The sequence below is a fragment of the Sorex fumeus genome, unplaced genomic scaffold, assembly GCF_029834395.1.
Source record: "Sorex fumeus unplaced genomic scaffold, SorFum_2.1 ptg000008l, whole genome shotgun sequence".
Taxonomy (NCBI): Eukaryota; Metazoa; Chordata; class Mammalia; order Eulipotyphla; family Soricidae; genus Sorex; species Sorex fumeus.
Window position 1 is genome coordinate 30,158,453 of NW_026606065.1, and position 27,787 is coordinate 30,186,239.

Genomic DNA, 27,787 nt, shown 5'->3' on the forward strand with positions numbered 1-27,787 from the left:
GCGCTCAGACAAGTAAGATGGTTTATCTGGCTGAGAAGGAAACCCGCAACACGACGTGCAGGGAAAAGACGCAGCCACGACCCAGCCGTCCCCCAACCAGACATGCAGCGGGTCACCCGTCCCTCCCCTCCAGCGCTGGCCTTCCTGTCTCTCCTCCAGGCTTCCCTTTCACACACAGATAAGGCGCAGCACGGCTGGGAACCAGCAGCCACCCAGCCCTGGGCTGACAGCGTCTGATAGCTCATCACTCCGGCCAGATTTCTTATCAACAGGGTACGTTATGCCATTGATAATCAGAGCTGCCCGCCCACCACCGCCTGGCCTGGGGTCTGTGGCTTAGTGCGCCTTCCCCCGACATCTAGGCTGTCCCTGCAGGGGCAGGAGACACGAGTTTCTCTTTCCTTCTCTTCACCACGCGAGCAGGTGACGCTCAAGAGCCTCGCAGGTGCCTGGCTGTCCAGTATGGGTGGCACGACTCAAGTCTGGGAGACAGCACGGTGGTCAGGTCACAATACCTGTGTCTCACCCGGGCTGGTCCCCCAGCACCACCTCTCGGAAAACAACCTGCATTGTCGTTCCACGCTCCGATCTTACGTATAGATTATGTTATGATTAAGATACCAGGCGTGTGCTGGTGATCAGGTGCTGCCAACAGGTGACAGCAGGCAGCGATGAGACCTCTTACCTGGCTGGCAGGTAGTTTCAGTGGGAGGCGAGGGGGTGGTCTTTCTTTTCTTTTCTTTTTTTTTAAGTTTAAAGTGTGCTTTATTATATATCAGCATCTGTATTACGTTCACCTCAAAGACCAAGGTTGGCCATTACCATACAAGTGGCCCGCTTTACCTGGTTCATCCAACCTTTGTGTCCTTTCTGAGAAGCACACTTGAATGTGCTTGGAAAGGATTTGGTCTGTGACTATGCCAGGCACTCAGGAATTACTCCTAGAGGTGCTCAGGGGACCATATGGGATGCTGGAAATTGAATCCAGGTTGGTCGCATGCAAGGCAAACGCCCTACCTGCTGTGGTCAGCTCCTTCCCAGCAAGGGGTGCCAGGCGCCACTTCCGGAATGGGCCCCTGGGGTGCGGTGCTCGGGACTCCCAGGACTTGGTGGCTGCCCTCTGTTCTGGGCCCCACATGAGCCTGGCCAAAGGGGACTCCAGGGCCTCGTGAGGGGTCCTCACCATGAGGCGGAACAGGGTGACAGGGCTGTTGGCAGGAATAGGTGGGATGAGAAACAGCCCAGCGGGGCCGATCAGGCAGCCCAGAAGCGCCTGAGGAAGGGCCCCATGCCACCTTCTCCTCGACGTAAAGCCGGCCTGGACCGCCACTGGCTCGCACTTGGACGTGGCCGAACAGGCACAAATCCAAGTGGTGGCGTCAAGCGGATAAGCCACAACCCGGTTCAGATAGGAGGAATTCAGATCCTGGAGGGCGGCTCTGTCCCCAGACACAGCTGGAATCAGGTATCGGGAAGGCGACATTACTGGGAGTGGGCGCTCTTCCCGGCTGTGCTCAGGGTCCCTGGGGCCCTCCAGGGGACGCTCAACCAACCAGCCACTGCTGCCTGGGCCCAGGCGTGCTGCAGGGCGGCTGGGCCACACCAGAGATGTTGGGGGGGATGTATGCAAGCCCTTAACCCCTGTGCCACCTCCTCGGGTCCTGGAGGGCCCGGCTTACCTTAACGGCAGCCCCTCCGGCCATCCTGGGCGGGGAAAGATTGGCAACGCAGAACTGGGCACTCATAGCATTGGAGGGCAGTCCAGGAAGGCTGATGGGGGTTCCGCCCCGAGCCACAGACCCCGAACAAGCAGGAAGTGAGCGGGCACCTTCCTGAGCCGTGGCTCCATCACCCCCACCGGCTGGACATGGCCTCGCCGTGGGTCTGTGGGGCTGGCCCAGAAATGATACGCATGTTCACCTGATGAGGACCCCGGCCAAGGTTATTCAGATATGTGTGTGTGTGTGTGGGGGGGGGGTGGTGCGTGGGGGATAGGGGTGCCCCGGCATGACCCAGAGCTCTGCATGCACGGAGTTGAAGGAACCCTGCCCCCAGCTGCCCGGCCTCGCCTGACAGGACCAGAGGAAGACAAGCAGCAAGACACCCGGCATCACACCCCCTGTCCGGGCGATGGTCGCCAAGGCAACAGGGGCCCATCTGATGGCTGTTTCTCCAAGAGCACAACACTGAGGAACTGTGACTGTTGTTAGGAAAAGGAGCATGATGTGTGTAACAAAAACGTAAGAGTGAATGGAAGAGTTCACTTACGTCACCATTGTAAGATGGACTTAAACAAATTTTATATAAATATTCTGTATCTAAACATAACAGAAAATGACATAATGGCTGGAAATGGCTTCAAATAAGAAAGCATTTTACTTTTCCGAAGGAAAGGAAGGAAGGGTGGCAAAAATGTTATTGAACCTGGGTGAGGGGGCTCAGTTTACTATTCTCTTGGCTTTGGTGAGGGAAATCTTCCATAATAAAAAGGCTTTAGGGGCCGGAGTAACAGTACAGCACGGGAGGGTGTTACTTTGCACGCAGCCGACCTGGGTTTAATCCTCAGCATCCCATATGGTTCCCTGAGTGTTGGAGTACACGGAGCTTAGGTTTATCAGATTGTACCCATCACAGTGCTCCCGAGTCACTCCCATTACTTTGTCTGCCTGTAACCTCTTCTATGCTCTCTTCCCCAACCAATTTGTAAGGTCTCATCCTTCTTAGACACTGAAGCTGTACTGTAAGTTAATATTGTCTTTCTCCTCTCCTTATGTCTTTTGAGCAGTTTACTTTAATGCAATGTCCTTTTGTATAGATACAGGAAGGCAATTAATTAATATGCTCCGTAACTTAGGAATTGATTGGCTTTGAATATTATTCACTCCTGGGCATCTGCCTTCTCAACTTAAGCCTCAGTTGCCCTCACTTCCTAGCACTCCAAGGGCAGGGTCCCGACGTGGGACTGGATGGAACCAGGGCAAGCCGGTAAGTTATGTGCTACCCTGGCATCGCGATGGGCCAGGCCAAGGTGCCACGATTCTTAACTATAAGTTAAGAGGTTGATCATAGGCATTATGTCATGATCCAATAGTAACGATGAGACTAGGGCCCTGCTGCTAGGAATAGGAAAGATATCTGGCCTGAGCACTGCAGTCTGAGATCGAGATGGCCCTAGGAGAGCAATTCTATAAGCTCAAAGTATTTCTTACTGTGTCCATACGAAATGATTAATATTATGTATGCTTATATGTTGTTTGGACAAGGAGAGGAGAAACACGTCCTAGAAGCAGTTTCCTGTGTGTCCTGACTAGCTTGGATGAGACTGCCTTTTTGGAGATGTAGATTCCAAGCTCTAGCAGACTGGTCTTTGTTGTGCTAATCTAAGTACTTGTAGCTTGTGAAAAGGTGAGGCCAGGATTACTGGCCTGCGGATGTAAGGAAACAATGTATGGTTTGCCGCCTCAACGTTCTTTCTGTAACTCCTTCTGATGACATCATTATATTGCGCCCTTTAGAGGTACTATGATCTATATAAGGGAGATTTCAGGGCTCTCTGGGGGAACACGTGCACCAGAGAACGGGGGGACACGTGCACCAGAGAACGGGGGGACACGTGCATCAGAGAACCGGGGAAGATGGGGCTGAGGACAGAAGCGGAGAGAACAAAGGCGCACGTGCTCGAGGATTCCTGAGGCCTCCATGACATACATCTCTTCCATGTAATAAACGGCTACTAAGACCAACTAGCTTGGCCTCGTTTCCTTCCTTCACCTGACCATCGCCTTCGACCTCCCTGGAGTGGGGAAACGGCAAGACCGCCGGCCATTTTATTTTTTGTGTGTTTACACACCTGAGCACCGCCAGGAGTAATTCTTGAGTTACAGAGCCAGGAGTAAGCCCTGAGCATCTCTGGGGGTGACCCAAAAAGCAAAAAAAATAGACAAATAAAAAGCTTTTAATAGGGCCAAAGAGATAACACAGCAAGGAGGGTGCTTGCTTTGCACAGAGCCGACCTGGGTTCAATCAATCCCTGGCACCATATATGGTTTCCCAAACCCCACCTGGAGTGATCCTTGAGTAGAGAGCCAGGAGTAAGCCCTGAGCAATGCCAGCTGTCGCCCAAAAAAGCAAAAACAAATAAAAACTTTAAATAACTATAAAAAACTAATAGAGTACGTATCAAGAGAAATACGGAGCACCTTTTTTTTTTAAATCTGATATCATACCTTCAGAAACCTGAAGTCACTCAACTGTCAACATAAACAAGTTGTAAAAGAGAAATGTTTCCAGATGAGTGAAATTATAACCACTCGACACCAGATACAGGGCTGGATGGGAACCCGCGAGGGGGAGGGGAGGAGATTCCCCCCCCCCACTTTTTCTGCTTTAAAGACAGCAATTTGGAAAATCACCAAATAAGGAAAAAGTAATACCTTTGTGTTTCCATTGTAAAGGAAAATCTCTGATATATTTAGAAGTACGGGGCCGTGATATCTACAATTTATCCTCAACAGACTCAGAAAGAAACTTGATGTAGAGACTGAGAACAAAAGACAGAGCGGAGGGCACTGCTACGGGAAGGCCCGGGTGTGGGGCGTCTCCGTCACTCCCGTAAATGCTTCGAACACGCTGACTTGCTTCAGAGAGACCTTTTCGCGGAGCGCAGAAGTCAGTGAGCACCTTCTGAGAAACTGCCCGGCCCCTTTCCCCCAAGACAGGCCCGGGGCTGAGCGAAGGCACGCCTCTCTTCCGGGCTGCCCCCCTGGAAACGGCCCCGGGGCACACTTCACCTGCACTTTTCTCATTGCGGCAGACCGGGAAAGGGACCTCACGCACTCACATCCACCTGCGTTCTTTTTTTTTTTTTTTTTTGCTTTTTGGGTCACACCGGCAAAGCACAGGGGTTACTCCTGGCTCATGCACTCAGGAATTACTCCTGGCGGTGCTCAGGGGACCACGTGAGATGCTGGGGACTCGAACCCAAGCTGGCTGCGTGCAAGGCAAACGCCCTACCTGCTGTACTATCACTCCAGCCCCCACCTTCACTCTTGCTGGCAACAACTGAAGCCAGAGAAAAACAAAACAGAACAAAAACATAGATGCATATTCTTTCTTAAGTTGGCCACTGAAATGACGTTCCTGCAGCGAGAACCCAAGAGCAAGGACCAGGCCTTTCTTTTTGAACCTGGAAACAGAAGTCGGGGTGACGCACCCCTCCCCCGGCCCGGGGCGGCCAGGTAGAGCGGCATGCCTCGCCTGAGTGCTAGACTCAGGGCTGTGACCCCGGCCAGCCCTGGGTTCCCACAGCTTCTCTTTCCCACCAAAGGCTTTGCATGGGCTCTGGCGAGCGACAGCGAATGCCCCCTTGCCACCCGGAAGCCGTGGGACACAAAACTCCTCGGCTGGAACCAGCAGGGCCCCGTGAGAGGAAGGCGCGACCGCTGGCCAGTCAGAAAGCAGGGGCATATCTGCAGGGTTTGTTTTTCTTTTTTTGGGGGGGAGGGGTGGAAAGGTGGTGAGTTAGGCCATACCCGGCAGTGCTCTAAGCTCCCTCCTGGCTCTGGGTTCAGGGGTCACTCCTGGAGGAGCTCCAGGGACTGGTGGCCACCAGGGGAGTGACTGGCCACTGGCCTGAGCCTCCTACCATGACAAGCCCAGCTTTGGCTCCATTGTTTCTGTACACGAGGAGACTCACCAGAGCCCCAGGACCAGGCCTGGAACCCGGGGCCGCTGGGGACATGAGGAGGGCTGTGTGGGACGGAGGGAGGCAGGCGGGACCACTCCAGGGCGGGGGCTGTCACCTGGTGTGGACTTGGCCTGGGTCCCCGCCCCGCCCCCCGCCGCCCCTCGCCAATACTCTTGGTCCTCATCTACCAGAAATGAAGAGCCAGGCGCGAGGCCGATGGGGCCGTCTTGAAAACGCTTTTCTTTTTCTCCTTCTTCTCGTGCAGGGCAAGGGCTGCCAACCAGGTACCCAGAGGATGACAAGCACCTTACGGGCCCCAGAGAGCTGACGGCGGCATTATTTTCCGTGTGTTGTGGTGTGTTGCTGTGGTTACTGGGACCTGGCCGTCTTGTCGGCCTTTTTTTTTTTTTTCTTAGAATCATACTATGATCTGAACCTGCAATCTTTCATAAGATACAACTTTCCAATGATAAACAAGAACAGGAAATGAATCTGGAACACAAATCAGACCCTCCGCTCCTTCTCCGCCGGCTGCCACCTGGCCCGACTGAACATCAAACTCTCAGCCGGTCCTCAAAAGACCCTGATGCTTTTCTTTCTTTTTCTATTTTTCTTTCTTCCTTTCTTTTTTTAGCGTGTCAGAATTAGAACCGACTTCCTATTACACTGGAAACGCTTTACACATGCTCAGATGCTTCAAGTATGAAGAAGAGGTCCGAAATAAAGGAATTGGGTAGCAAAACAATTTTACAAAAAGCAGAAATGAAAACAGATGTTGGACTCGTCGGAGATGCGTTCTCACTAAGCGCCTCCCCGAAGCTATTTGAGTCACCGACTAGTAATATCGGCCTCGCTCTAGAACTCTCAGCACGCTGCCCTGGGCTGGGGGAGGGTTGAGCTCTGTCCAGGCTGCTGGCCCGTGGCCCAGCTCCCCTTCTGCCCTGGGCGAGCTCCAGACTTCAACAGACAGCCACTTGCTCCTCCTCGGGAGCGTCCTTTAGTGGGGACGCTCCATCAGGGACCACCCGATGGGCCCTCCCGAGACACCAGGGCGTTTCAGCGACAGGACGGGGTTGGGGGAGGAGAGGGAACGGGCAGGGGCCAGGATGTTGCGCTACACTCTCCGGGGCCCAGGCAGGCATGGACCCCACTGCGCCCCCTCCTCCCCTCAGAGCACACGGCCTCCCGCGGGCGAGGCTGAGAGCACTCTGAGAACTCGCCACGCTCTCCTGGGCCCTCTGCCTTGGTGTTCAGACCCTCCCTAAGGGGCCCTGGTGGGTGTGTGCCCCCAATGATGCCCCGGGGATATCGCCCCCGTGCAAGGCAGCAGAGACGGAGGCTGGGGAAGGCGATTCTGAGCGTCTAAGTGTGAACGGGTGTGGGTGTGCGTGTGCATGTGCGTGTGTGTGTGTGTGTGTGTGTGTGTGTGTGGAAGGTCTGTGCACGGGAGCCCCAGCACTGCACGGCCCCCAGGTGACACCAGGAGTGGCCGTGGCCCCTTCCCACGTGAAACGGCACCAAATGCAAAGCCAGAGAGAGTCCAGGGACGGCCCATTCCTCTGGCTCCCAGGCCTGGGCCGGCACTAACCGCGGTGCGCAGAGGAAGGAGAGATTGATTTCCGAGGAGAGGTCGGGGTGGCGAGGAGGGAAGGGCAGAGGTTCGCGCAGCTGGGGGAACCAGAAGTGTGTGCATCAACAGATTCGGAGGGGAGGAAACGTTGGTGTGTGTGGGGGGGTGAGTCATGCCAGCCTGCGGTGTGGGGCGTGCCAGTGGGCACAGACCCTGGGGCAGGTGGGGGAGGCAGGCAGGCAGGGGGCAGCGAGCACTCTCCACTCCAGGCTGCCCCCAGGGAGCGAGAGAGGGGAAGAGAAGGAGAGAGGAGAGGGAGGGGGAAAGAAGGAGAGACAGAGAGGGAGAGAGAGGAGAAAGGAGAGAGGGGAGAGAGGGAGAGAGAGAAGAGAGAGGAGGGAGGGAGAGAGAGAGGGAGAGAGAGAGGGGAGAGGGAGAGGGACAAAGAGAGAGAGGGAGGGAGAGAAAGGAGGGGGAGAGAGAGAGGCAGAGAGAGAGAGAGAGAGGAGAGGTGCTTGCCATGGAAGCAGGCTGGGAGGGGTGGCAGGAGGAATACAGGGGACACTGGTGGTGGGAAATGTGACTGCTGGAGGGACGGGTGTTGGAACACTGCATGACTGAAACCCGATCGTGAAAGCTTTTTAACTATCTCAAGGGGATTCAATTTTTTGAAAATTATAAAAGGAAAAATAAAGAAGATTCACTGTCACTGTCCTCCCGTTGTTCATTGATTTGCTCAAGCGGGCCCAGTAACGTCTCCAGTGTGACAACTGTTACTGTGTCTGGCATATCGAATACGTCACGGGGAGCTTGCCAGGCTCTGCCGTGAGGGCGAGATCCTCTCAGTAGCTTGCGGGGCTCTCCGAAAGGGGCGGAGGAATTGAACTCGGGTCGCAAGGCAAACGTGCTACCTGCTGTGCTATCACTCCAGCCTAAATAAGATTAGAAGTTGAAAAATAAATATATAAATAAAACCCAAGTCAGGGGCAGGGAGCCAAGGCAGGAGAGTTTTTCCGTGGTCGCGGGAGGACAGCCTGGGGGTAGGAGCGACTATCCAAACGCAAGGAGGAAGATGCCCAGCACGCAGCCACTGTCCTTCCATCCGTCTGCTATCCATCACCCACCTCCCTGACACATTCCTCCACCCCCCACCCCCGGTCCATCCAGCACACACCACTCACTCACTTCCTCCGCCCACGCCCCTCGCTCACCCGCCACCCTTCTGACTGTCCCCACCCGCGTCCACCCATCTATCCGTCCACCCTCCCTCCTTCCTTCTACCTCCTGCCCCGGGCGACAGGCCACCACGGCCCACCTGCATCTTTCAGTGGACAGGAAGGCCGCGGTTGTGCAGTTGTCTCATCTCTGTCATGCTGGGCGGACACGTCCACCCCGAGAGCCCAGGCCTGCTCTGAGGGCAGGCGGGGTCGGCGGCAGTGACCTGGAGGCCCACCCGAGACCCCAGGCAGGCTCTGCGTCTCCCACCCGCCTTAGGGGCGGGGAGGGGCGCGGGGGCAGCTGCTACCTGGCAGACTCTGCCCAGGGGGCTGCCCACGCGGGGTTCCGAAACGTCTGTCATAACCTAGTGGACAAAGCGAACGTACCGATGGTGGGGACAGGGCACCTGCCGGCCCCTCCGGCTTCCCCCACCAGGAGATGGTCTGGGATCGGAGTGGAATCAACCCCAGACCCCAATTCTGGGGACCAAGGTCCATGTTCTGGGGAGCCTGCTGTGTGGGGTGGCCCCATCCTAAGGCCTCACACGGACCTGCCGACCCTTGGGGGTCAGAGGGGATGAGGTCATGGCATCCGTGGCTGGCAGTGCGCGGCTTGGGGTCCCTGGCTCCGGAAGGAGGGAGAGCGAGTAAGCGAGCGGAACCGACCCTGGGACCACCAGGTGCAGTCCTGGGGCCCCCAGCCCCACTGGCTCGGCTTTGCGGGGGAGTCCCGGCCCTGCAGGACATGAGCAGCCTCGAACCCTGGGGCCCAGGCACGGAACCTTTTGGCTGGTCGGCTGGGAATTCCCAGGAGTAGCCCCTGGGCTTTCTGCCCCCCCCCACGCCCCTACCACTGGGCATCTCTTGGGAGTACCCCACCCCCACCAAAGGACCAAGAAAAGAGGAGCGATAGCACAGTGGGTAGGACTGACCCGGGTTCGATCCCCAGCATCCCATACGGTCCCCGAGCACCCCCAGGAATGATTCCTGAGTGCAGAGCCAGGAGTAACCCCTGAGCATCGCCCAGTGTGGCCCAAAAAGCAAAAAAAAGAGAAAAAAAAAAGAGAAATCATTTTCTTTTTTGTTTCGGGGCCCTACCCAGCAGAGGGCTGTGGGGGGGGGGGACCCTACAGGATGCAAGGCCAGAGACCCCCTCCTTATTTCACTCTTACCGGCCTGGAGTCATGGCTCAGGCCGTGATTCTTGATTCTTGGTTTCCAGGAGCCCAGGTTCAGAAAGCAACTGTCACCTCGGGCCGCCCTCGCCCACAAGACCACTTCCCTGAACGCATCCCAACGGCTGACGCTGGCCACGACCACAGCGCCTGGCGGCGGGCACCTCTGGGGCGGGCACCTCTGGGGCGGCTCCTCACACATTCAGGCGGGGTCCGTCCACAGGCCCCCGCCCGGGCAGCACCACAGCCGTGCCACACCCGGCCACAGAGCCAAGAGCACCTGCGGCGGCCAGAGTGGGCGGCCCGCAGGACCACGGCGAGGCCCACTGCCCTCACCTCCTGAGCTGGAGTGGCTGGGCGAGATGGAGGGCTGAGGGGCCAAAACACAGCATAGTGGGCTGGGTGCTCGCTGGGCACGCGGCCGACTCGGGTCCCATCCCGACCCACGTCCCATAGGGTGCCCCAAGCACAGCCAGGAGCGATTCCTGCACATAGAACCAGGAGGATGCCCTGAGCACCACAAACATGGTCCAAAAAAGCCAAAGAAAAGAGAAGGAAGGGGAGGGGAGGGTGGGGAGGGAAGTGGAGGAGAGGGGCAGTGAGGGGAGGGCTGAGGGTCAAGAGATGGGATTAGAAAGAGGGACAGAGGGGCTGGAGCAATAGCACAGCGGGTAGGGCATTTGCCTTGCACGCGGCTGATCCGAGTTCGATTCCCAGCATCCCATATGGTCCCCTGAGCACCGCCAGGAGTGATTCCTGAGTGCAGAGCCAGGAGTAACCCTTGTGCATCGCCGGGTGTGACCCAAAAGCCAATAAATAAATAAATAAATAAGAAAGAAAGGGGCAGAAAGAGAGGTTAAAGCCCAGAGCGACAGCACAACGGGGAGGACGTTTGCCTGCACGCAGTTGAACCAGAGGCCATCCCCCAGCATCCCACAGGGTCCCCCAAGCCTGCCAGGAGTGATCCCTGAGCACCGCCGGGTGTGACACAGAAACCAGAATAAATAAATAAACAGGAAAGGGGGTGGAGGTAGAGGCCCCCAAACAGGGAGCCTGGGGGCCCAGAGCCACAGGGAAGGGGCCCGTGTGAGGCCAGGGGCACGGGGGAGGGGGGAACGCCCCAATGGGGGCATGGGAAATGTCCTGCTGACCCCTCTCCACCCCGTGAACCCACAGCTCAACAGTTCCACACCACGATGGTTCCACCCACTGTCCCCGGGGCAGCCTCAGGGTCCTGGGAAGTCCCTGATGTCCAAAGCCGAAAACAAGGGAGAAAAGGAACCCAGAAGAAACAGAATTAGTGGAGGAAATGAAAACTGTGCGGGCAGAGGGGGAGAGAGTGTGTGTGTGTGTGTGTGTGTGTACGTCTGAGTGTGTGTACTTTAGTATGCATGTGTGAGTGTGCGTGAGTATGCGTGATGTGTGTGTGCATGAGTATGCGTGCGTATGTGTGTATCTGAGTACGCATGTGTGTATGCGTATGTGCATGTGTGCGTGTGTAAGTTTTTGTGTGTGTGTGTGAGTGTGCGTTGTGCACGTGAGTATGCGTGTGTGCATGAGTGAGTTTACATGTGTGTTGAGTATGAGTGTGCATGTGTATGTGTGCATGAGTATGTGTGTCTGTGCGTGTGAGTGTTTGCGTGTGCATGTGTGTGTATGGGAGGGCCCGAGTCCCCCAGGAAGTGCTCCGGGCGCGAAGCCCCGCTGGTCGCTCTCACGTAGCTGAAGGTGGGCTCTGTCCGCCCATCCCACCCCACATCCAGACAGCCAGTACTCGGCCAGCAGAAGCCCGGAGAGAGCCTGATGTCCACGCGCAGCTGGCCGGTTCCCCAGGGTGCCGCCTGCAGTGGGGTCTGGAAAAGCCTAAAAATCCACCGGGCCCCACATGTGCCCGCAAACGTATGCCTGCGTGATGAGGCATCGGGCTGGGGTATTCCCCGGGAGGGGGGCACTCACACTGAGAAATTCTAAAGTTTACTAGAAGACACGGAAGACAGAAGCCCAGGAGAGGGCGCGGGGTGAGGGGCAAAACTAGGCCCGCTCAAGGGGCAGGGCATCCGGACACAGGGTTTGCAGGGGGGGAGACAGAGAGACAGAGACAGGGAGACAGAAAGAGAGAGAGAGAGAGAGACAGAGACACAGAGACAGAGACACAGAGAGACAGAGAAAAGGAGATAGGGAGGGAGAGAGGGAGAGAGACAGAGAGAGACAGAAACACACACAGAGAGAGAAGGACATAGGAAGGGAGGGAGAGACAGAGACAGAGAGACAGAGCGAGCACCCCAAGGGGAGCCGGCACTGGCCTTGCACGTGGCCCACCCGGCTTGGATCCCTGGAACCTCACAGGCCTGTCAGGAGTGACCCTGAGCCCGAAACCTGGAGGAAACCCTGAGCACCAAAATTCTTTTTTTAAAAAGTGAGAGAAAAATGAGGTTCTGGCTGGCAGGTGTCCACAGCGCCCACCCCCAGGCAGCGCTGTGAGTCCTGGGAGATCCCGGACCAACGCCGCAAGGTGGGCACGGCCACGGGGCCGCCACACACAGACAGGCCCCTGGTGAGCAGGGCAAGCCCATGCGCCTACCTGGCCTGGCGGTGAGGGAGCGGCCAGCAGCGAGGGGCGAGGGGAGAGAGGCCACAGCGCGGCTCCTGCAGGGCCCTGGGAGGAAGGTCCGACACCACCTGCCCCGGCGTCCACGCCAGAGAGTGGCCAGGGCGCGTGGAAAACAGCGACCATGAGACACGCACAATGGGACCGGAGGACACTGACCACAAGTCAGCAGGAACGGGACCCGGCGAGGGGAGCCCCCGTGGGTCGGGGGAAGGGCAGGGGCAGGTGGACTGTCCCCCCCGCCGCATTTAAGGAAGTGATCCGTCATCCCCAGAACACAGACACCTCGGGTAGGCCGGGCCGGGGTCACACAAATCAGATAACGGTCACCCACACGCCACCGTGATATTTACAGAAGCCACCGGGGAAATCCTCAAAGATTCCCGAGGTGGCAAGGGGCCCGGGGACAAGATCAAGCGCAGATCTCACGTGCCCGCGGGAGACGCTGGCAGGGCTCTGCGGGGCACAATTCGTACCCACCCGAGTGGTTACTTAAAAGAGACAGGAGCCGGAGCCACAGTCCAGTGGGCAGGACGCTGGCCATGCATGCCGCCCACCCGGGGTTCGATCCCCGGCATCCCACAGTACCGCCAGGCGTGATGCCTGAATGCAAGAGCCAGGAGTGAGCCCTGGGCATCGCCCTCGTGTGACCCCCAAACATTCTAGTCACTAAAAAGCCACTACAAACATCCACGCGATGAGTGCATGTAAATTTTGAAAATTTATAGCACAGCGGGTAGGGCGTTCGCCTTACAAGCGGCCGACATGGCCGACCCGAGTTCGATTCCTCCGCCCCTCTCGGAGAGCCCGGCAAGCTACCGAGAGTATTCGATATGCCAGACACAGTAACAACAAAGTCTCCAATGGAGACGTTACTGGGCCCGCTCGAGCAAATCGACGATCAACGGGAGGGCCTTTACCTTTACCTTTTACCTTACATTTTCAAAATTTACACACGCAAAGTTTGACCGTGTGTCCAAATTTTTTTATCTTTTGCTTTCTGGGTCACATCCAGAGATGCTCAGGGGTTACACCTGGCTCTGTGCTCAGGAATCACTCCTGACCGTGCTGGGGGGTGGAAGGGGTAGGGAACCATATGGGATGCCGAGGGCCGAGCCCAGGCCACTGTGTGCCAGGCAAATGCCCTCCCCACTATACTACTGTCCCTGCCTCTTGTGTCTGAACTTTAAGAACTCTGAAAACCCAGAAATAAGAAGACAACCCAAGTTTAAAAGGGTGAATTGGGGGAGAGAGAGAGAGAGAGAGAGAGAGAGAGAGAGAGAGAGGAGAGGAGAGGAGAGGAGAGGAGAGGAGAGGAGAGGGGAGAGGGGAGGAGAGAGAGAGAGAGAGAGAGAGAGAGAGAGGAGAGGAGAGGAGAAGGGAGAGGGGAGGGGAGAGAGAGAGAGAGAGAGAGAGAGAGAGAGGAGAGGAGAGGAGAAGGGAGAGGGGAGGGGAGAGAGAGAGAGAGAGAGAGAGAGAGAGAGAGAGAGAGAGAAAGAGAGAGCAAGCGAGCAAAAGCACCTGTCATTGAGGCAGGAAGGGGGTGGGAGGTAACCTGGGTATACTGGGAGGGGGGAGGGAAGGGGGGAGAGAGAGAGAGAGAGAGAGAGAGAGAGAGAGAGAGAGAGAGAGAGAAGAAAAGCACCTGCCATGGCAGGGGGTGATGGGAGGGAACCTGGGGACTCTGGTGCTGGGAAACATGCACTGGTGGAGGGACGGGTGTTGGAACATGGTAAGACTGAAATGCAATCATGAATGGCTTTGTAACACTTTAAAAAAAAAATTGAAAAATAGATTGAAAAAATAAATAAAAGGGAGGACTGGGTGGGGGAGGCCAGAAGTTGTGGAAACAGCGAACATGCAAATGGAGATGCTTTTTGGTGATGCAAATTGGAGACCGTGGGAAGCGCTCAAGGCTGTCCCCAAGGCTGTCCCCAGGCCCGAGAACCTGCTCTTCACTCCGTGGGCACCCGGTGACTTGAGAACCAAACCGCACCACCGGCCACCTACGAAACTGCAGAAGAGTTTCGAATGTCTGCCCGTGGGCAACACAGCCAGGCCATTTCCCCAGCAGGGCAAGGACGGGGTCAAGGGCAGCCACAGCCACAGGGGCTCAAGAGCCTGCAAGGAGAAACCGGACGGCAGGGAGCGGCGGCGATGGTTCTTCGGGAGAAACGGGCAGCGAGTCCCGTGGGCAAACGCACTAAGGCTGTCCTCCCCCCACTCCGCCCCCACAGTCGGCTCACAGATGCAGTGCTCTCTCTCCAGCTCGGGCTGACCTGGAGATGGGGCCCCCTAAACCGTCCATGGAGAGGAACAGTGTGCCTGAGGCCAGGCCTGCTTTGGAGAGATGGGAAGGCTTCTTGTCCTCCTCCATATTAATCTGTACAGCAGGGAAGGGGACGGGGGAGGAGGGTGGCGGGGTACAGGCCTTGCATGTAGGAAATCTCTGAACCCCGCTGGCCCCCACCCCAAAGAGCTAGACCATTTAGCTAGGTAGTAGGGAGTGTATGAACGGAGGGATGAAGCGAGGAACACGCTCGGCCCCTCGGCCCCGGCCCTGATCCACAGGGCGGCCCCTGGGCCATCCTGGCAGCCCCACAGCCCCCTCTAGTGGCGTCCCTGGCTAAGGCAAACCCTCTCAACCACGACCCTGAATCACCCTGGGGAGGCCAGGTGGCAGGGAACCACAGGGCAGTCCTAGGGCCAGCTGCAGTTCCTCACCAGACTCAGACACCAGAGTGAGAGAGCAAGCAAGGGGCCGGGGGCCGATGCTGCCACCCTGCAGGGGAAGTGGACACCAGCTCCTGGCCTGCCAGAGACCTGAAGGCTTGAGCCTAAGAAAGGAACCAATGGTGGGGACCGGTCCCCAAGGAGTGGGAAGCTGTCACGCTCTGTTTACCGTCAGCGTCTCTTCATGGAGACAGATGTCGGGGTGTAAAGAAAGAGGTGTCCAAACCGACCGGTCCACCAGCGCCCTTGAGTGCCCTGGCTCGAACCTGAGCCACCCATGCGCAAGGCAAGTGTGCCACCCACTGTGCTATGGCTCTGGCCCCTTCACATTCACAGCACGTGGTTGAAAAACAACATCAACAACAGAAAAAAGAAAAACTGCACATACCCATACAAGAAACAGAAGTAAAATGGCACTCCTCCAAGAACAGATGGCTGGTTAAAGAAACTCTGGTACATCAACACGGTGGAATACTATGCAGCTGTTAGGAAAGATGAAGTCATGGAATTTGCTTATAAGTGAACGGACACGGGGGCTGGAGAGATAGCACAGCGGGTAGGGCGTTTGCCTTGCATGCAGCCAACCTGGGTTCGATTCCCAGCATCCCATATGGTCCCCTGAGCACCGCCAGGAGTAATTCCTGAGTGCAGAGCCAGGAGTAACCCCTGTGCATCGCCAGGTGTGACCCAAAAAGCGAAAAATAAATAAATAAGTGAATGGACACGGAGAGTATCATGCTAAGTGAAATGAGTCAGAAAGAGAGGGACAGACATAGAATGACACACTCATTTGTGCAATAGAAAGTAACAGAATGGGAGACTAACACCCCAGGTTGGTAGAAATAAGGGCCAGGAGGATTCCTCCACGGCTTGGAAGCCGGCCTCACCTGCTGGGGGAAAAGGCAGCTCAGACAGAGAAGGAACCACTAAGTGATTGATGCTTGGAGGACTCGCTTGGGATGGGAGATGCGTGCTGAAAGTAGACGATAGACCGAACATGATGGCCACATAATACCTGCATTGCAAACCACAACACCCAAAAGGAGAGAGAAAGAGGGAATGTGCCTGCCACAGAGGTGGGGGGGGGGGGGAGTGGTGGTGAATGGGGGGTAGCAGGAGGGATACTGGGAACAGTGGTGGTGGAGAATGGGCACTGGAGGAAGGATGGTACTCAATCATTGTATGACTGAAATGTAATCACAAAAGTTTCTAAGTCTGTAACTATCTCACGATGATTCATTTAAAAAAAGAAGTGTGAGCTTGGGGCTGGAGTGATACTACAGCGGACAGGGCATTTGCCTTGCATGTGGCCAGCCTGGGGATCAATCCCTAACATCCCATATGGTCCCCCAAGCACTGCCGGAAGTAATTTCTGCGTGCAGAGCCAGAAGTAACCCCTGACCATTGCTGGATGTGAGCCAAATAATAAATAAATAAAGCCACCAAAAATCATGGGGTTGGGACTAGGCCGTCACTTCCCATCTCCCCGTCTTTCTGGGGTCCTGGTTATCACGCCCACTAACTGCCTCTGGGTGCTATTTAAGTGCTTTAATGGCCACGATCTAGAGACCCACAAATGAATCTTGGAACCAAGCAACTTGCTGCAGAGATGTCTCTGGACCCCAATTATTTAAAAGTTTAGAATTCCAGCAGCGTGCGGCCACTTTTGCAGCCGAGCAACATCTCATACTTTTTCTTAACTTTTTTGTTCAATCACTGGATAGACCTTTACAGACATCTCAAACTATTCACAACAAGCAATACAAAATAAATTATCTAGCATCTGCTTGAGTGGTGGTGGGAAACTTCGAGATAATGGAGGTGAGAAGGGGTAATGGTGGTGGAGTTGAAATATTGAACGTAATCAATTATTGTGAACATCTTTATGAAAATAATTTTTAAAAAAACAAAACAAAACAAAACCAAAACCAACCAAAAAAGCCTGAGTGCCTTCAGCCAAGACCCTCCACCTCTGGCTGGCCTGCCCTTGTCCAGAGAAAGCCATTTCTTTCCCCTTCTGGGCGTGGCTGGAAATCTGTCCCTGTGCTGTGCTGGGCCCATGCACCGGAAGAACCTAAAACCGTACCTCACACCATCGGGAGTTTCTCAGCCGCGATGCCCGTGGCAATGGAAATATTCTGCCCTGGGTCCGAGGGCAACAGGAGCCAGGCCATTCCCGGGGGACCCAAGCCCCGGGCGGGTGGACATACGGAAAGCCACAAACAGGCCTTTACTCCTATCTCCATGGCCCTGGCATGCATTTTTGGGGGTCCAGCTCGAAAAGCAGGCGCGTGGGGTCTTCTGACGGGGTCTCAGACAGGCTTCTTCGAAGGGGTGCCCCAAGAGGAGCAGGCAGCCGGCCCACAGCCAGACCAATGCCTCCACCTAGTGGTGCTCACTGGCTCTGCAGGCAAAGGCTATGGGCCAACTGGGATGCAGGGAAGGGACCTGTGCTAGGAACTTTCGGTTTGGTTTGTTGTTGTTTTGGGGTCACAGCCGGAGATGCTCAGGGCTTACTCCTGGTGGGGCTTGGGGAACAAACCCAAGCCTGTCACGTGCCTCCCCACCGTTTTGTTACTCTCGAGAGATGAGCACTCATTCTGAGTGTCTCACCGTACGGATGCTCCAAAGACGACATCCATCTACGTAGTCAGGCTTCTTATGTCACATTCTTCTTCTTTTTTTAATTTTTTTTTTTTAATCATACCCGGCGATGCATAGGAGTTACTCCTGGCTCGTGCACTTAGAAATTACTCCTGGTGGTGCTTGGGAGACCATATGGGATGCTGGGAATCGAACCCGGGTCGGTCGCGTGCAAGGCAAACGCCCTGCCCTCTGTACTATCGCTCCAGCCCCTGTCACATTCATTTTTAATGGCATCAAGATTCTTCCCCTCTCTCCCCCTTCTTTGTGTTCCTCTTGATTTCCTGTGCCTGCCTTCTCTCGCAGCAGAGACTCGGTAAACTTTCGCACTGAGGCCAGGGCTCGGCTCTAAGGTGGAACCCTGAGTCCCTGGGTTCTTGGGGGTGGGGGGAGGGGACTAAAGATCTAAACAGTGTCTCCACCTTCCTGGGCCGGAATCTGCCCCCCAGAGCCCCAGGCCCCAAAGAACAGGAACCTTAGACACGGGGTGAAGGTTCGGGACCCGAGTAGGGTCCGTGCGTGCCAAGTGGATAAGACCCGCAGCCTAGTTGGGGGGAGGGTCCCACTGACTCACCCCCTCTTCTCTCAGGGAGCAGCTGCCCACCCACCTCCCAAAGCTGCAGTGGTCACACCCACCCATGCCAGGAGACTCGCCGGGGCAGGGGGGTCCGGAGGGACAGGGAAGGACTGAGAGTAGATGCTGAGAACAGGGCGCGCTCCAGCCTTAAGTTTCCCTCACAGGCCTGCAAACTGCGATGCAGGCTCGGAGCCGGACTCAGGGTGCGACGCTGCAATGGGGAGGGCACTGGCCTTGCACGTGGCCGCCCCGGGTCCAATGCCCGGCACCCCAGATGATCCCCGAGTGCAGAGCCAGTCCCGAGCGCTGCTGGGTGTGGCCCCCAAATAAAAAACAAATGAAAAGGCTCAAATAAATGTCCACGTCGGGGCCAGAGGGATAGATGGGGGCGAAGGCTGGCACCTTACGTATAGCCGACCCTGATTCCATTCCTGGGTACCTGGAGGGGTCTGGGTACCACTAGGGTGGCCCGGAAACCCCTCAGCATCACAGGTCCTGGCAGCACAGGGTCTAGAGTGGCCCCGCGCGTCCCAGGCACCGCTTGAGAGAGTCGCTCGCCAACCACTTTTTTAAGGACTCTTAGCACCTAAATCAACTGGAAAATAGGACTGAAACTGATTATTTCATAAGCTAAGGGAAGGCTCTGGACCCCCAGGGGATATGTGAAATCCCTCTTGGACAAGGAGGAAAGCTGCCTTTCATGCATGGTCCGAAGTAAGTGAAGACGCTACAGCCGTAGGAACGGGTTTGGAGGACACCAGCTCCTTTACGGGAACGACCGGGTTCAAGAACGAAGGAAGCAGCGAGTGAAAGCCTCTCCCAGATGGCTTCTGATGCCAGATGGTCTCTGCGTCCCCCAACAGGAAGTCACTCTGGAAGGCCAGGACAGAGCGAGCCGTTAAGCCCCAGAGGGGGCCTTGAGGTGGGAGTCGCCCAGGCCCCCTGCCCTGGTCGTCTGGCCCCCTCCCTCCTGGTGACCGGCCCAGCACCCTCACCAGGGCTCCCCCAAGCATGTCGGTCATTTGTACCCCCACATCCGCTTATGCATAGCCCTGGGGAACCCCAGTTCAGGAGGGCCACAGCATCAGTGTGATGTGAAAAGACCAACTTGTGCCACTAGAGGGGGCTGCCCGACAGCAGCACCCAAACCAGAGAGGCCGGGGACCCACAGCCGGGTAGAGAGACACACGGGGGAGTGTGTGTGGGGGGGAGGGGGGTGGGTTTGCTCAAATTCGGGAAGATGGGGGGCAGGCCAGGATGGGCAGGATCCCAGACGCACCCCCCAGAAACTCTCCCGGGAGATGTGGCATCAGGCACCCCAAGGACAGGGTCTGGAGGGAAGGGGCTCAACGCTGCTCAAGCCCAGCTCTGACCATGAAACTCAGAACAGAAGCCATCCGGGACACCCAGTGACACCCAGTGATCGCAGCTGGGACGCCCAGCATCTGCACCTCTCTGGCCCCGCATCCACCCTCCAACCCTCAGCTTTCTACTCCACTCCCCGCACCCACACCCCAAGCCCATCACGCCGCTGCTGCTGCCCACAAGCACATGAGTGGCCACGGGGCAGTTCTCCCCTGCACACCGCACACACCTGCTCCCTGTCCCCCCACAACCGGGCCTCATCCAGCTGCCAAGCTGCCAAACCGCCCCAGCCCCGCAGAGCCTGGCGCTCGGCGCCTCCGACCCCCAGTGTGGCCAGCCTGGCGGGACCCCGCCCCCCACACCCCCCGCAAGCCTGACAGCAAAGCCACACTACCATGTAATCGGCCTGGACCCCAGGACGCTCCAGGGGGACAGCCAACACAGACGTGCCCCTCAACACTGTGGGCTGCACGGGGCATCCCCAGGTGCCACCGAGCTTGGGGGGTGCTCCCCACAGGCCAGCCCCGCTGGAACAGCTCAGAGAGATACCAGGGGCCACACAGGGGGGGTGGTCAGTGCTCAAAGGCACGATGGCCAGAACACAGCGAGACCGGGGAACGGGGAATGCAGGAACGAGGCCAGAACACAGACGTACCCAGCACCAGCGCCTGCAGTGAGTAAAAGGTTCTTTGCCACCAAAGGCAAGAAAGGAAGTGACTTTTTTTTCTTTCTCTCTCTTTTTTTTTTTTTTGCTGTTGCTGGGCTGGGATCACACCTGGCACTGCTGGGGGAGGGAGGGCACCGTGCTGGGGTGGGCAGAGAACTAGGGCGGAACCCCGAATCCACACAGGCAAGGCACGCGCCCTGCCCTGAGCCGCACTGTAAGTCCCCGGCTGGGCAGGTGGGAGTGTGGCCGGGGGCAGACAGGGCTCCGCTCATGCACCCTTGCAAGCTGAGGGCTCGGGCACATCCCATCGCCAAGACGAGGAGCCCGTGAGGACAAGCAAAGGAGCCAATGAGTTTTGGGGGAAAGAGAAAGTAAGCAGCGGCCCAGGGTAGGGGGGGGGGGGAGAAGGAGGGGGAGGCAGTGCAGGGTGTCTCGCTTCCCTTCCGTTGGTTTCGGTTCCCAGGGGCCCCTCTGTGAGCAGGGCGCAGGGCTGCGGGCACACAGGGCCTGGCTTCTTGGGGCCCTGGCACAAGTAAGTCAACACCCATGGGCACCACTGAGGCCCGAGGGGTTTAGGAACCCGGTGTCAGGGCTGTGTAAGCACTTGGGATTTTTCTGGCCCAAACAGAAGGACACGCTTGCGGCCACTCTACCCCGCAAAGCAGCAGCAAGGAGATAGTTGCCCCCCCCCCCAGCACAGCGGCTAAATCCCCGCACCCGTCTCTTTCCGGGAGAGGCAGGCTTGCAGCACCGGTCGCTGAACAATGCGAGGGCCCCTTCCCTTTTTGTCCGACTCCCTTTTAAATGCTCGCCAGTATTTGGGGAGAGGAGTTTCTGCAACGTTATGACCTCATAAACAAATCATGTGTGGAAGAGCAAAACCACATCCAGGGTCAAGTCAGAAGCAGAGCGAGCCTCTCGCCTCTCTTCAGAGCTTCCGGGCCCGGCGGCGCCGCCACCCAGGCCCAGACGACACAGAACTTTTCAAAGTGACGGGGCACACTGAAGAGCCGAGCGTTTCTAGAAAGAGGCATCTCCACACCAAGGACGCAAAGGTCTCGCCGACAGGACCCGACTCCCCCCGGGATGGCCCCCTCTGGCTCGGCGTTTTGATGGCGAGAAGGTGAGTGGTGTTTGTTCCTGTCCCAGTCGCCCAGGCACTGGCAGGAGGGCAATCAACCTTGTCCAAGCCGTAGTTTTACTTTAACTCATCAATAAGACCCTGTGGGACATGCGGTGGGTGACCGGGGGGCACCTCTGCTCACACAGTCTGACGGCGGGACCCTCTGCAGCATCGCCCTGCACGCAGGGGAAAGCCCACTTAGAAGGGGACACTGACGTGACCGATCGTCAGCCCACGGAGGAGTCCTTGTCATTGCTTCCAACGAGAGCGTTTTTGCAAAATGCACTTAGAGGCTGTGAAGGGAAGAAAGAGCCATGGGACGGAGAGCCGCTCACGAGAGCTGCCCCTTCTCAGAGCTCCGCCAACAAGGACCCGTGTGTGTGTCTATTCTGGGGATGCCCGAGATGCGGGCCCCGGGTTGTGTGTGAATTCTGCCCTGTGCCATCTGAATACAAGCATCGCTTATTCACTGCTGTTACAGCTGGGGCCCTGGGCTGAGGGGGTGGGGGTGGGGCCCAGGACAATCTCCCCAGAAATTATCTGCAAACATGTAGTTAATGGGACAAAACTGGGAGGATAGTGGTAAGGGGAGAAGGCAAGAGAAAAAAAAAGGGATGTAAAAATTCGCTGACGGCTGCTATTTGGAAATGCAGAGTTAGGGGCTGGAGTGAGCACACAGCAGGGAGGGTACCTGCCTAGCATGCAGCTGACCCCATTCATTCCCCGGCCTCCCGTGTGGCCCTCTGAGTCCCGCCAGGAGTGACCCCTGAGCGCAGAGCCAGGGGATATCTTTGAGCACAGCTGGGTGTAGCGACCCCACCACCCCCGGCCCTCCTCCCCCAAAAAAGAAATGGAGAGTGAAAAAGAGCCCAAACAGCGTCCTCTGCCTGTCCCCAGAGGCGGCATTTCTCTGTGCGCACCGTGAGGAACATGATAGTCTCATCTGTGTTGGAAAATCCCAAGTAAGGCCTGCTTTGAAATGCAGAGAATCCGACCCCCAAATCAAGCTGACTTAAAGGAATGGCTGAGGTGGGGGGGGGAGGGGAGCACAGAATCTGGCCCGTGAAATGCCCCAGCAAAGGTCGCTCCCGCTCCGGCTCCCCGGCTCCCCGGCCCATTCTCACTACTGATCGTCTGGGGCTGGTCTAAGCTGGCCCCCGGGGCCCAGTGACGCTTCTGGAGGAAACTTCAGACGCCTCCCACTCCCCCGGCCGCCACAAGCTTCCCCCCTTTGTAGTGCGTCTATTTTTATTCACTGCGTGGAGTGAGCATCACAGGCAAGTCCCACCCCCAGGGGTCGGTGGCCCCCAACAACCACAGCCAACACCCCCCGGGGTAGAAAAGGGTTTTTCTTTTTCCTCTTTTTTTTCTTCTTCTAAATTTTCCACAGTGCTGCCTGGAGACCCACACAACCCGTTCTGTGGGCAGAGCCTGGGGCTCCTACTGGGAGCACCAGACAGCAAGTCTCAGGGCCGGGATAACCCAGGAGAACAGAGCCAGGCATGAACCAGGGCCTGAACCGACACTAAGGGAGGAGAGGGAGGCCGTGTGCCCAAATGCCCGTCCCTGCCCTCGGCCAGCACGGCCCATAGGAACTGACCACTGGTCCCGACTCGGCCTGCGCTGGGCAGCTCCCAAGGAGAATTCCTGAGCAGCCAGTTCTGAGCTTCCCTTAACCGTGCTTCAAACGCAAAACTCCATCAGGACGCCCCGAATCCGGGCAGTGGGACGGCTGGGCAGAGTCGGGGGCCACTGGCTGCCCCCCCGGTACGCAGGAGTGCCAGAGAGGTGTGGGAGTGGACCCTCACTGCCACGGCCACCAGGGACAGCTTCAGTCCACTCCAGACTTGAAGTAACCAAACAGGGGTGAACTCTAACGGGCAAACCCCAGGGTCCCTCAGCCAGCTCGGCCCAGCCCCAGAAAGCTGCAGGGAGGGAGGGTGCTAGGGAGCAGGACCCAGAGACAAGGCTGGTCTCTGGCGGGGGTGGGGAGAGTGGGTATGGAGAGCGAAAGAGGAAACACATCAGCTGAACAGGTAAGTTAAGCAGCCGGTATCAGTACTGAGTGCTTCGTTTCCCGGGGCGGGGGGGGGGGGGGTAGGTGCTCTTGTGACAGTGCTCGGAGACTAAGACTTTCCTTGGCGGTACCCAGGGATGGAGCCTCACAGGCAAGGCAACAGCTCTACTACCTCCCCTAAGCCCAGCCCTGGGAAAGTCTTTTGTTCGTTTGTTTCTTCTTTTTGGGTCACACCCAGAGACGCTCCTGGTGCTGCACTCAAGAATTACTCCTTGGCGGTGCTGGGGACCATATGGGTTGCCGGGAATCAAACCCGGGTGGGCCGCGTGCAAGGCAAATGCCCGATCTGTGTGTGTGCTCTCTCTCTGTCTCCCCAGCAGAAACACCGAGACCCACCCAGCGACGCCTCCATCTGCAACACCCTCTCTAAGGTAAATCCCCCAGCAGGCCACTGCCCCGGGTGTGCAGGACACTCGTCGTCATCGTCTGGGCCCATGACGCTCCCTCACAACCAGTCTCAGGGGGGCCTGTCCCCCAGCCCCGAGTCTGACGAGTACCGGGTGGCCGCCCTGGTCTTCTACGGCTGCATCTTCGTCATCGGGCTGCTGGTCAACTCCACGGCCCTGTGGGTGTTCAGCTGCACCACCAAGAAGAGGACCACGGTGACCGTCTACATGATGAACGTGGCACTGCTGGACCTGGTCTTCATCGGCAGCCTGCCCTTCCGGATGGCCTCCCACGCCCAGGGCCGGTGGCCGTTCGGGCGGCCACTGTGCCACGCGCTGGGGGCACTCACGGTCCTCTACCCAAGCATCGCACTCTGGCTGCTGGCTCTCATCAGCGCCGACCGCTACATGGCCATCGTCCAGCCCCGCCACGCCAAGGAGCTGAAGAACACGTGCAAGGCGGCGCTGGCGTGCGCGGGCGTCTGGGCCATGACCCTGGCCATCACCGTGCCCCTCCAGCTGCTAGACGGCGGGGAGCCCGGCGGGGAGCCCAGCGCCGCCACGTGCCGGCAGCTGTCCGAGGCCGTCCACTCGCGGGCCAGCAACGCGCTCAACTTCACACGGCTGGTGCTCTTCTTCCTGACGCCCCTGAGCATCATGCTGGGCTGCTACCTGGTCATCGTGCACAGCCTCCTGCACGGGCGCACGTCGCGGCTGAAGCCCAAGGTCAAGGAGAAGTCCATCCGCATCATCGTCACGCTGGTGGCACAGGTGCTGCTGTGTTTCACGCCCTTCCACATCTGCATCGCCGTCCAGATGCTGGCGGGCGAGGAGGGCGACGGCCCGGGGCCCTGGGGCGCCTTCACCACCTTCCTCATGAACCTCAGCACCTGCCTGGACGTCATCTTGTACTACATCGTGTCCAAGCAGTTCCAGGCCCGCGTCATCAGCGTCATGCTGTACCGTAACTACCTCCGCAGCGTGCGCAGGAAGAGCGTCCGCTCCGGGAGCCTGAGGTCACTGAGCCACGTCAACAGCGAGATGCTCTGAACCGGGGTACCCTGGCCCTGGTCACGCCCCTGGCCCCGGTCCTGCCCCGGAGTCTAAATAACTCGCAACTTGCCCTTGAGTTCCCTACGGTCTGCTCAAGCCCCCATCTCCTGAAAAAAAAAAAAATGCACTCTGAGAACATGTTTGGGAAGGGGAGGGGGGGGGCGATCACGGTAATAGGGTGACAGGGTCTGAAGCAGTTGAATAAATATTAGTTTTGATCCATGTAGAAAACATTTGCAAGACTTCAATGATAGCCCATGTAAATAAAGTATTTGAATGATTTATGGGTCGGGGGGAGAATCCAACCACGATTTCACATTCCCACTATTTTAAATACATCACTGTCACTGTCACTGTCTTCCCGTTGTTCATCGATTTGCTCGAGCGGGCCCAGTAACGTCTCCATCGTGAGATTTCTTGTTACTGTGTTTGGCATATTGAATATGTCACGGGTGGCTTGCCAGGCTCTGCCGTGCGGGCGAGATACTCTCGGTAGCTTGCCGGGCTCTCCGAGAGGGGCGGAGGAATCGAACTCAGGTTGGCCATGTTGGCTGCGTGCAAGAGCAGCCCTACCGCTGTGCTAGAAGACTTTATCCCCCCCTAGTCATTTTAATTTTTATTTTAACGTAGAAGTCCTGCTATTTATTCAGTCATTGATTTAAGCTGATTGAACTGGACATGAACTCCACATTACTTTTTAAAAAAAAAAATTCTTATTGAATATCCATGAGATAGACTATTACACAACACTGTTCATGGTTGGGTTCCAGTCATACAATGATCCAGCACCCATCCCTCCATCAGTGTACATCTCCCACCATCCAACATTCTTCGTTTCCCTCCCACCACCCGCCACCCCCCCACCCAACCCCCAGCCTCCCTCTATGGGAGACACTTTCCTTCCTGCTCTCTCTTTCCTTTTGTGCATTATGGTTTGCAATACAAGTGATATGAGGTCAACACGTTTGTTCAGGGCTTTCACTATTTTTTATTGGGAAGATAAGACTGGAGAAGCTTTTTAACTGGGGGTGCTTTGGGTATGGATGTTACTGCTGAGGCTTCTGGAAGCACAGGAGGTGGGGGAAGGTAGCCCCTCCCAACCCCAAGAAAGCCTGGAGATTTCAGTCACGAAACCTGCATACCCAAATTTTCAGCAGATTATATCTTGGTGAGTTCTGTCCTCAGATGGTGGAGTACGGCTGGCGGCATAGCAGCAATTTTGGATTGTGGGAACAACTGGCTGCCAGGGGCTCTGCTTGGGTGGGCACCAGGCTGAGCCACCCCCCTCTGATTTACCCCAGTCTGTTCAGTCTTGTGCGGGTCCAAGATGAACTGTGGCTTTTGTTCTCTTTCAAGATTTATTTATGGGTCTCTGATGCAAAGCTGATAAATGAGCTTATGTGGTTGAGCCGGAGTTGGATTGTGGGCGTGGTTTCCACACACCTCACTTTTGGTGATTTCTCAGGAAACCTGGTCCTGAGTTGTTGGGGTCCGGTCAGAGGCACTGTGGCAATTTTGGGGTGTCAGGAAGCCTTGCAGGCACCATCAGGCTGCTGAGGCACTCGCCCCGTGGGTACAGGTTAAACTACTGGCGGCACCCCACCCCCGCCCAAAATTATTTCTATGTGCGAGTGATTCTTGCTGCCAAGCAAGTCAGGAGGCAAAAAAATTTACAATGCAGCTACTGTCAAACGCATTTCATTAAACACGTTCCAACTAGATGCAGCTCCCATTGGTTCAATTTACACTCGAGATTGCTGTTCTAAGGCCAATGCTACATGTCCTAAAAACACCAAAACTACAAGATTACTACTCAAATAATTTGTTCCACTCCTCATCTGTCCCTTGCTGAAGAGCAAACTGGAGGGAGCAGGCACACAGAGGGGTAGAGGGGAACAGGAGACCCTGCCTGCAGCCCAACCCACCTGCTTTCGGAAATTCAGGCGTTGAGCCCACATGTGCTAAGCGCTCACTCTGCACCCAACTCTACTTAAGCCCACACTGGAAACCTAGCCTGACACATTATTTCTCCTCAGTAGCCCAAGGACAGCTCATGAGACAAGGTGTCTGAGGTGAGGTGACAGGTCTTTCTGCAGGGGCTCACGGCTCCTACGTGATTACACATCGCATCACAGAGACAGACCGACATTTCCATGTCACATGTCACTGCATCCTTAGCCGAGTTAGAACCTCAGGATTCCAACCTGAGCCTCGCCATTCGGTTTCCCCTAGCACAGCCACAGACTAAGGAACTTCTCCATTTAAAAAGAAAAGGAAGTGAACTTATATCTGTAAAGCCCATATGACTCTAAATGGAAGTATATAACTGTTTCAACCAGAGCTTCCTGTCTCTGCTACATCACCCTGACTAGTCTTTACATGATCTTTTTTTTTCTTTTTTCTGTTTTTGTTTTTCTTTCTTTTTAGCTTTCAGGCCACACATGATGGTGATTAGACATTCTCTTGGCCAGGCTCAAGGGGAATGGACGGAGTGCCGGGGACTGAGCCCTGGTCAGCCACACGCAAGGCACTGTACCATACCTACCCATTGTACCATATCTCCAGCCCCGTGGTCATCTTCTAAGGAGGCTTAGAATCAAATAAGTCATTGGTTATAAAAAGAGGTCAACAGCTAACCTGGGAAAATTCACAGTCTTAAAAAAGAGAGACAGACGGACACCGGGGAACTGAATCAGAAAATAGCACTTTAGGTACTAGAGGATAATTAAATGATGATTCAGTTTAATTCCTGCACTTGAAAGAATTAAGCGAAAGAATAAAGATCCAAGGAATAAAGGAAAGGGATAAAGATCCAAAGAGGTTATGTGACTTGCTACATTAAAGAACCAGGACGTCATCCCAACTCCTCTGTTCAAGTCAATCGTCAGTTTTAATAAGCAGCAGCAGC

General features: G+C 56.4%; 2 protein-coding genes across 2 annotated transcripts in view; one reads left to right on the forward strand and one right to left on the reverse strand.

Moving 5' to 3' along the window:
- UBAC2 (UBA domain containing 2) overlaps window positions 1–27,787 on the reverse strand; it is a 103,147-nt gene that overhangs the window by 48,640 nt on the left and 26,720 nt on the right. The window lies entirely within an intron of this gene.
- Window positions 23,875–24,876, forward strand: GPR18 (G protein-coupled receptor 18). Its single transcript, XM_056109704.1, has one exon. The coding sequence runs from the start codon at window positions 23,875–23,877 to the stop codon at window positions 24,874–24,876; it is 1,002 nt and encodes a 333-aa protein (XP_055965679.1).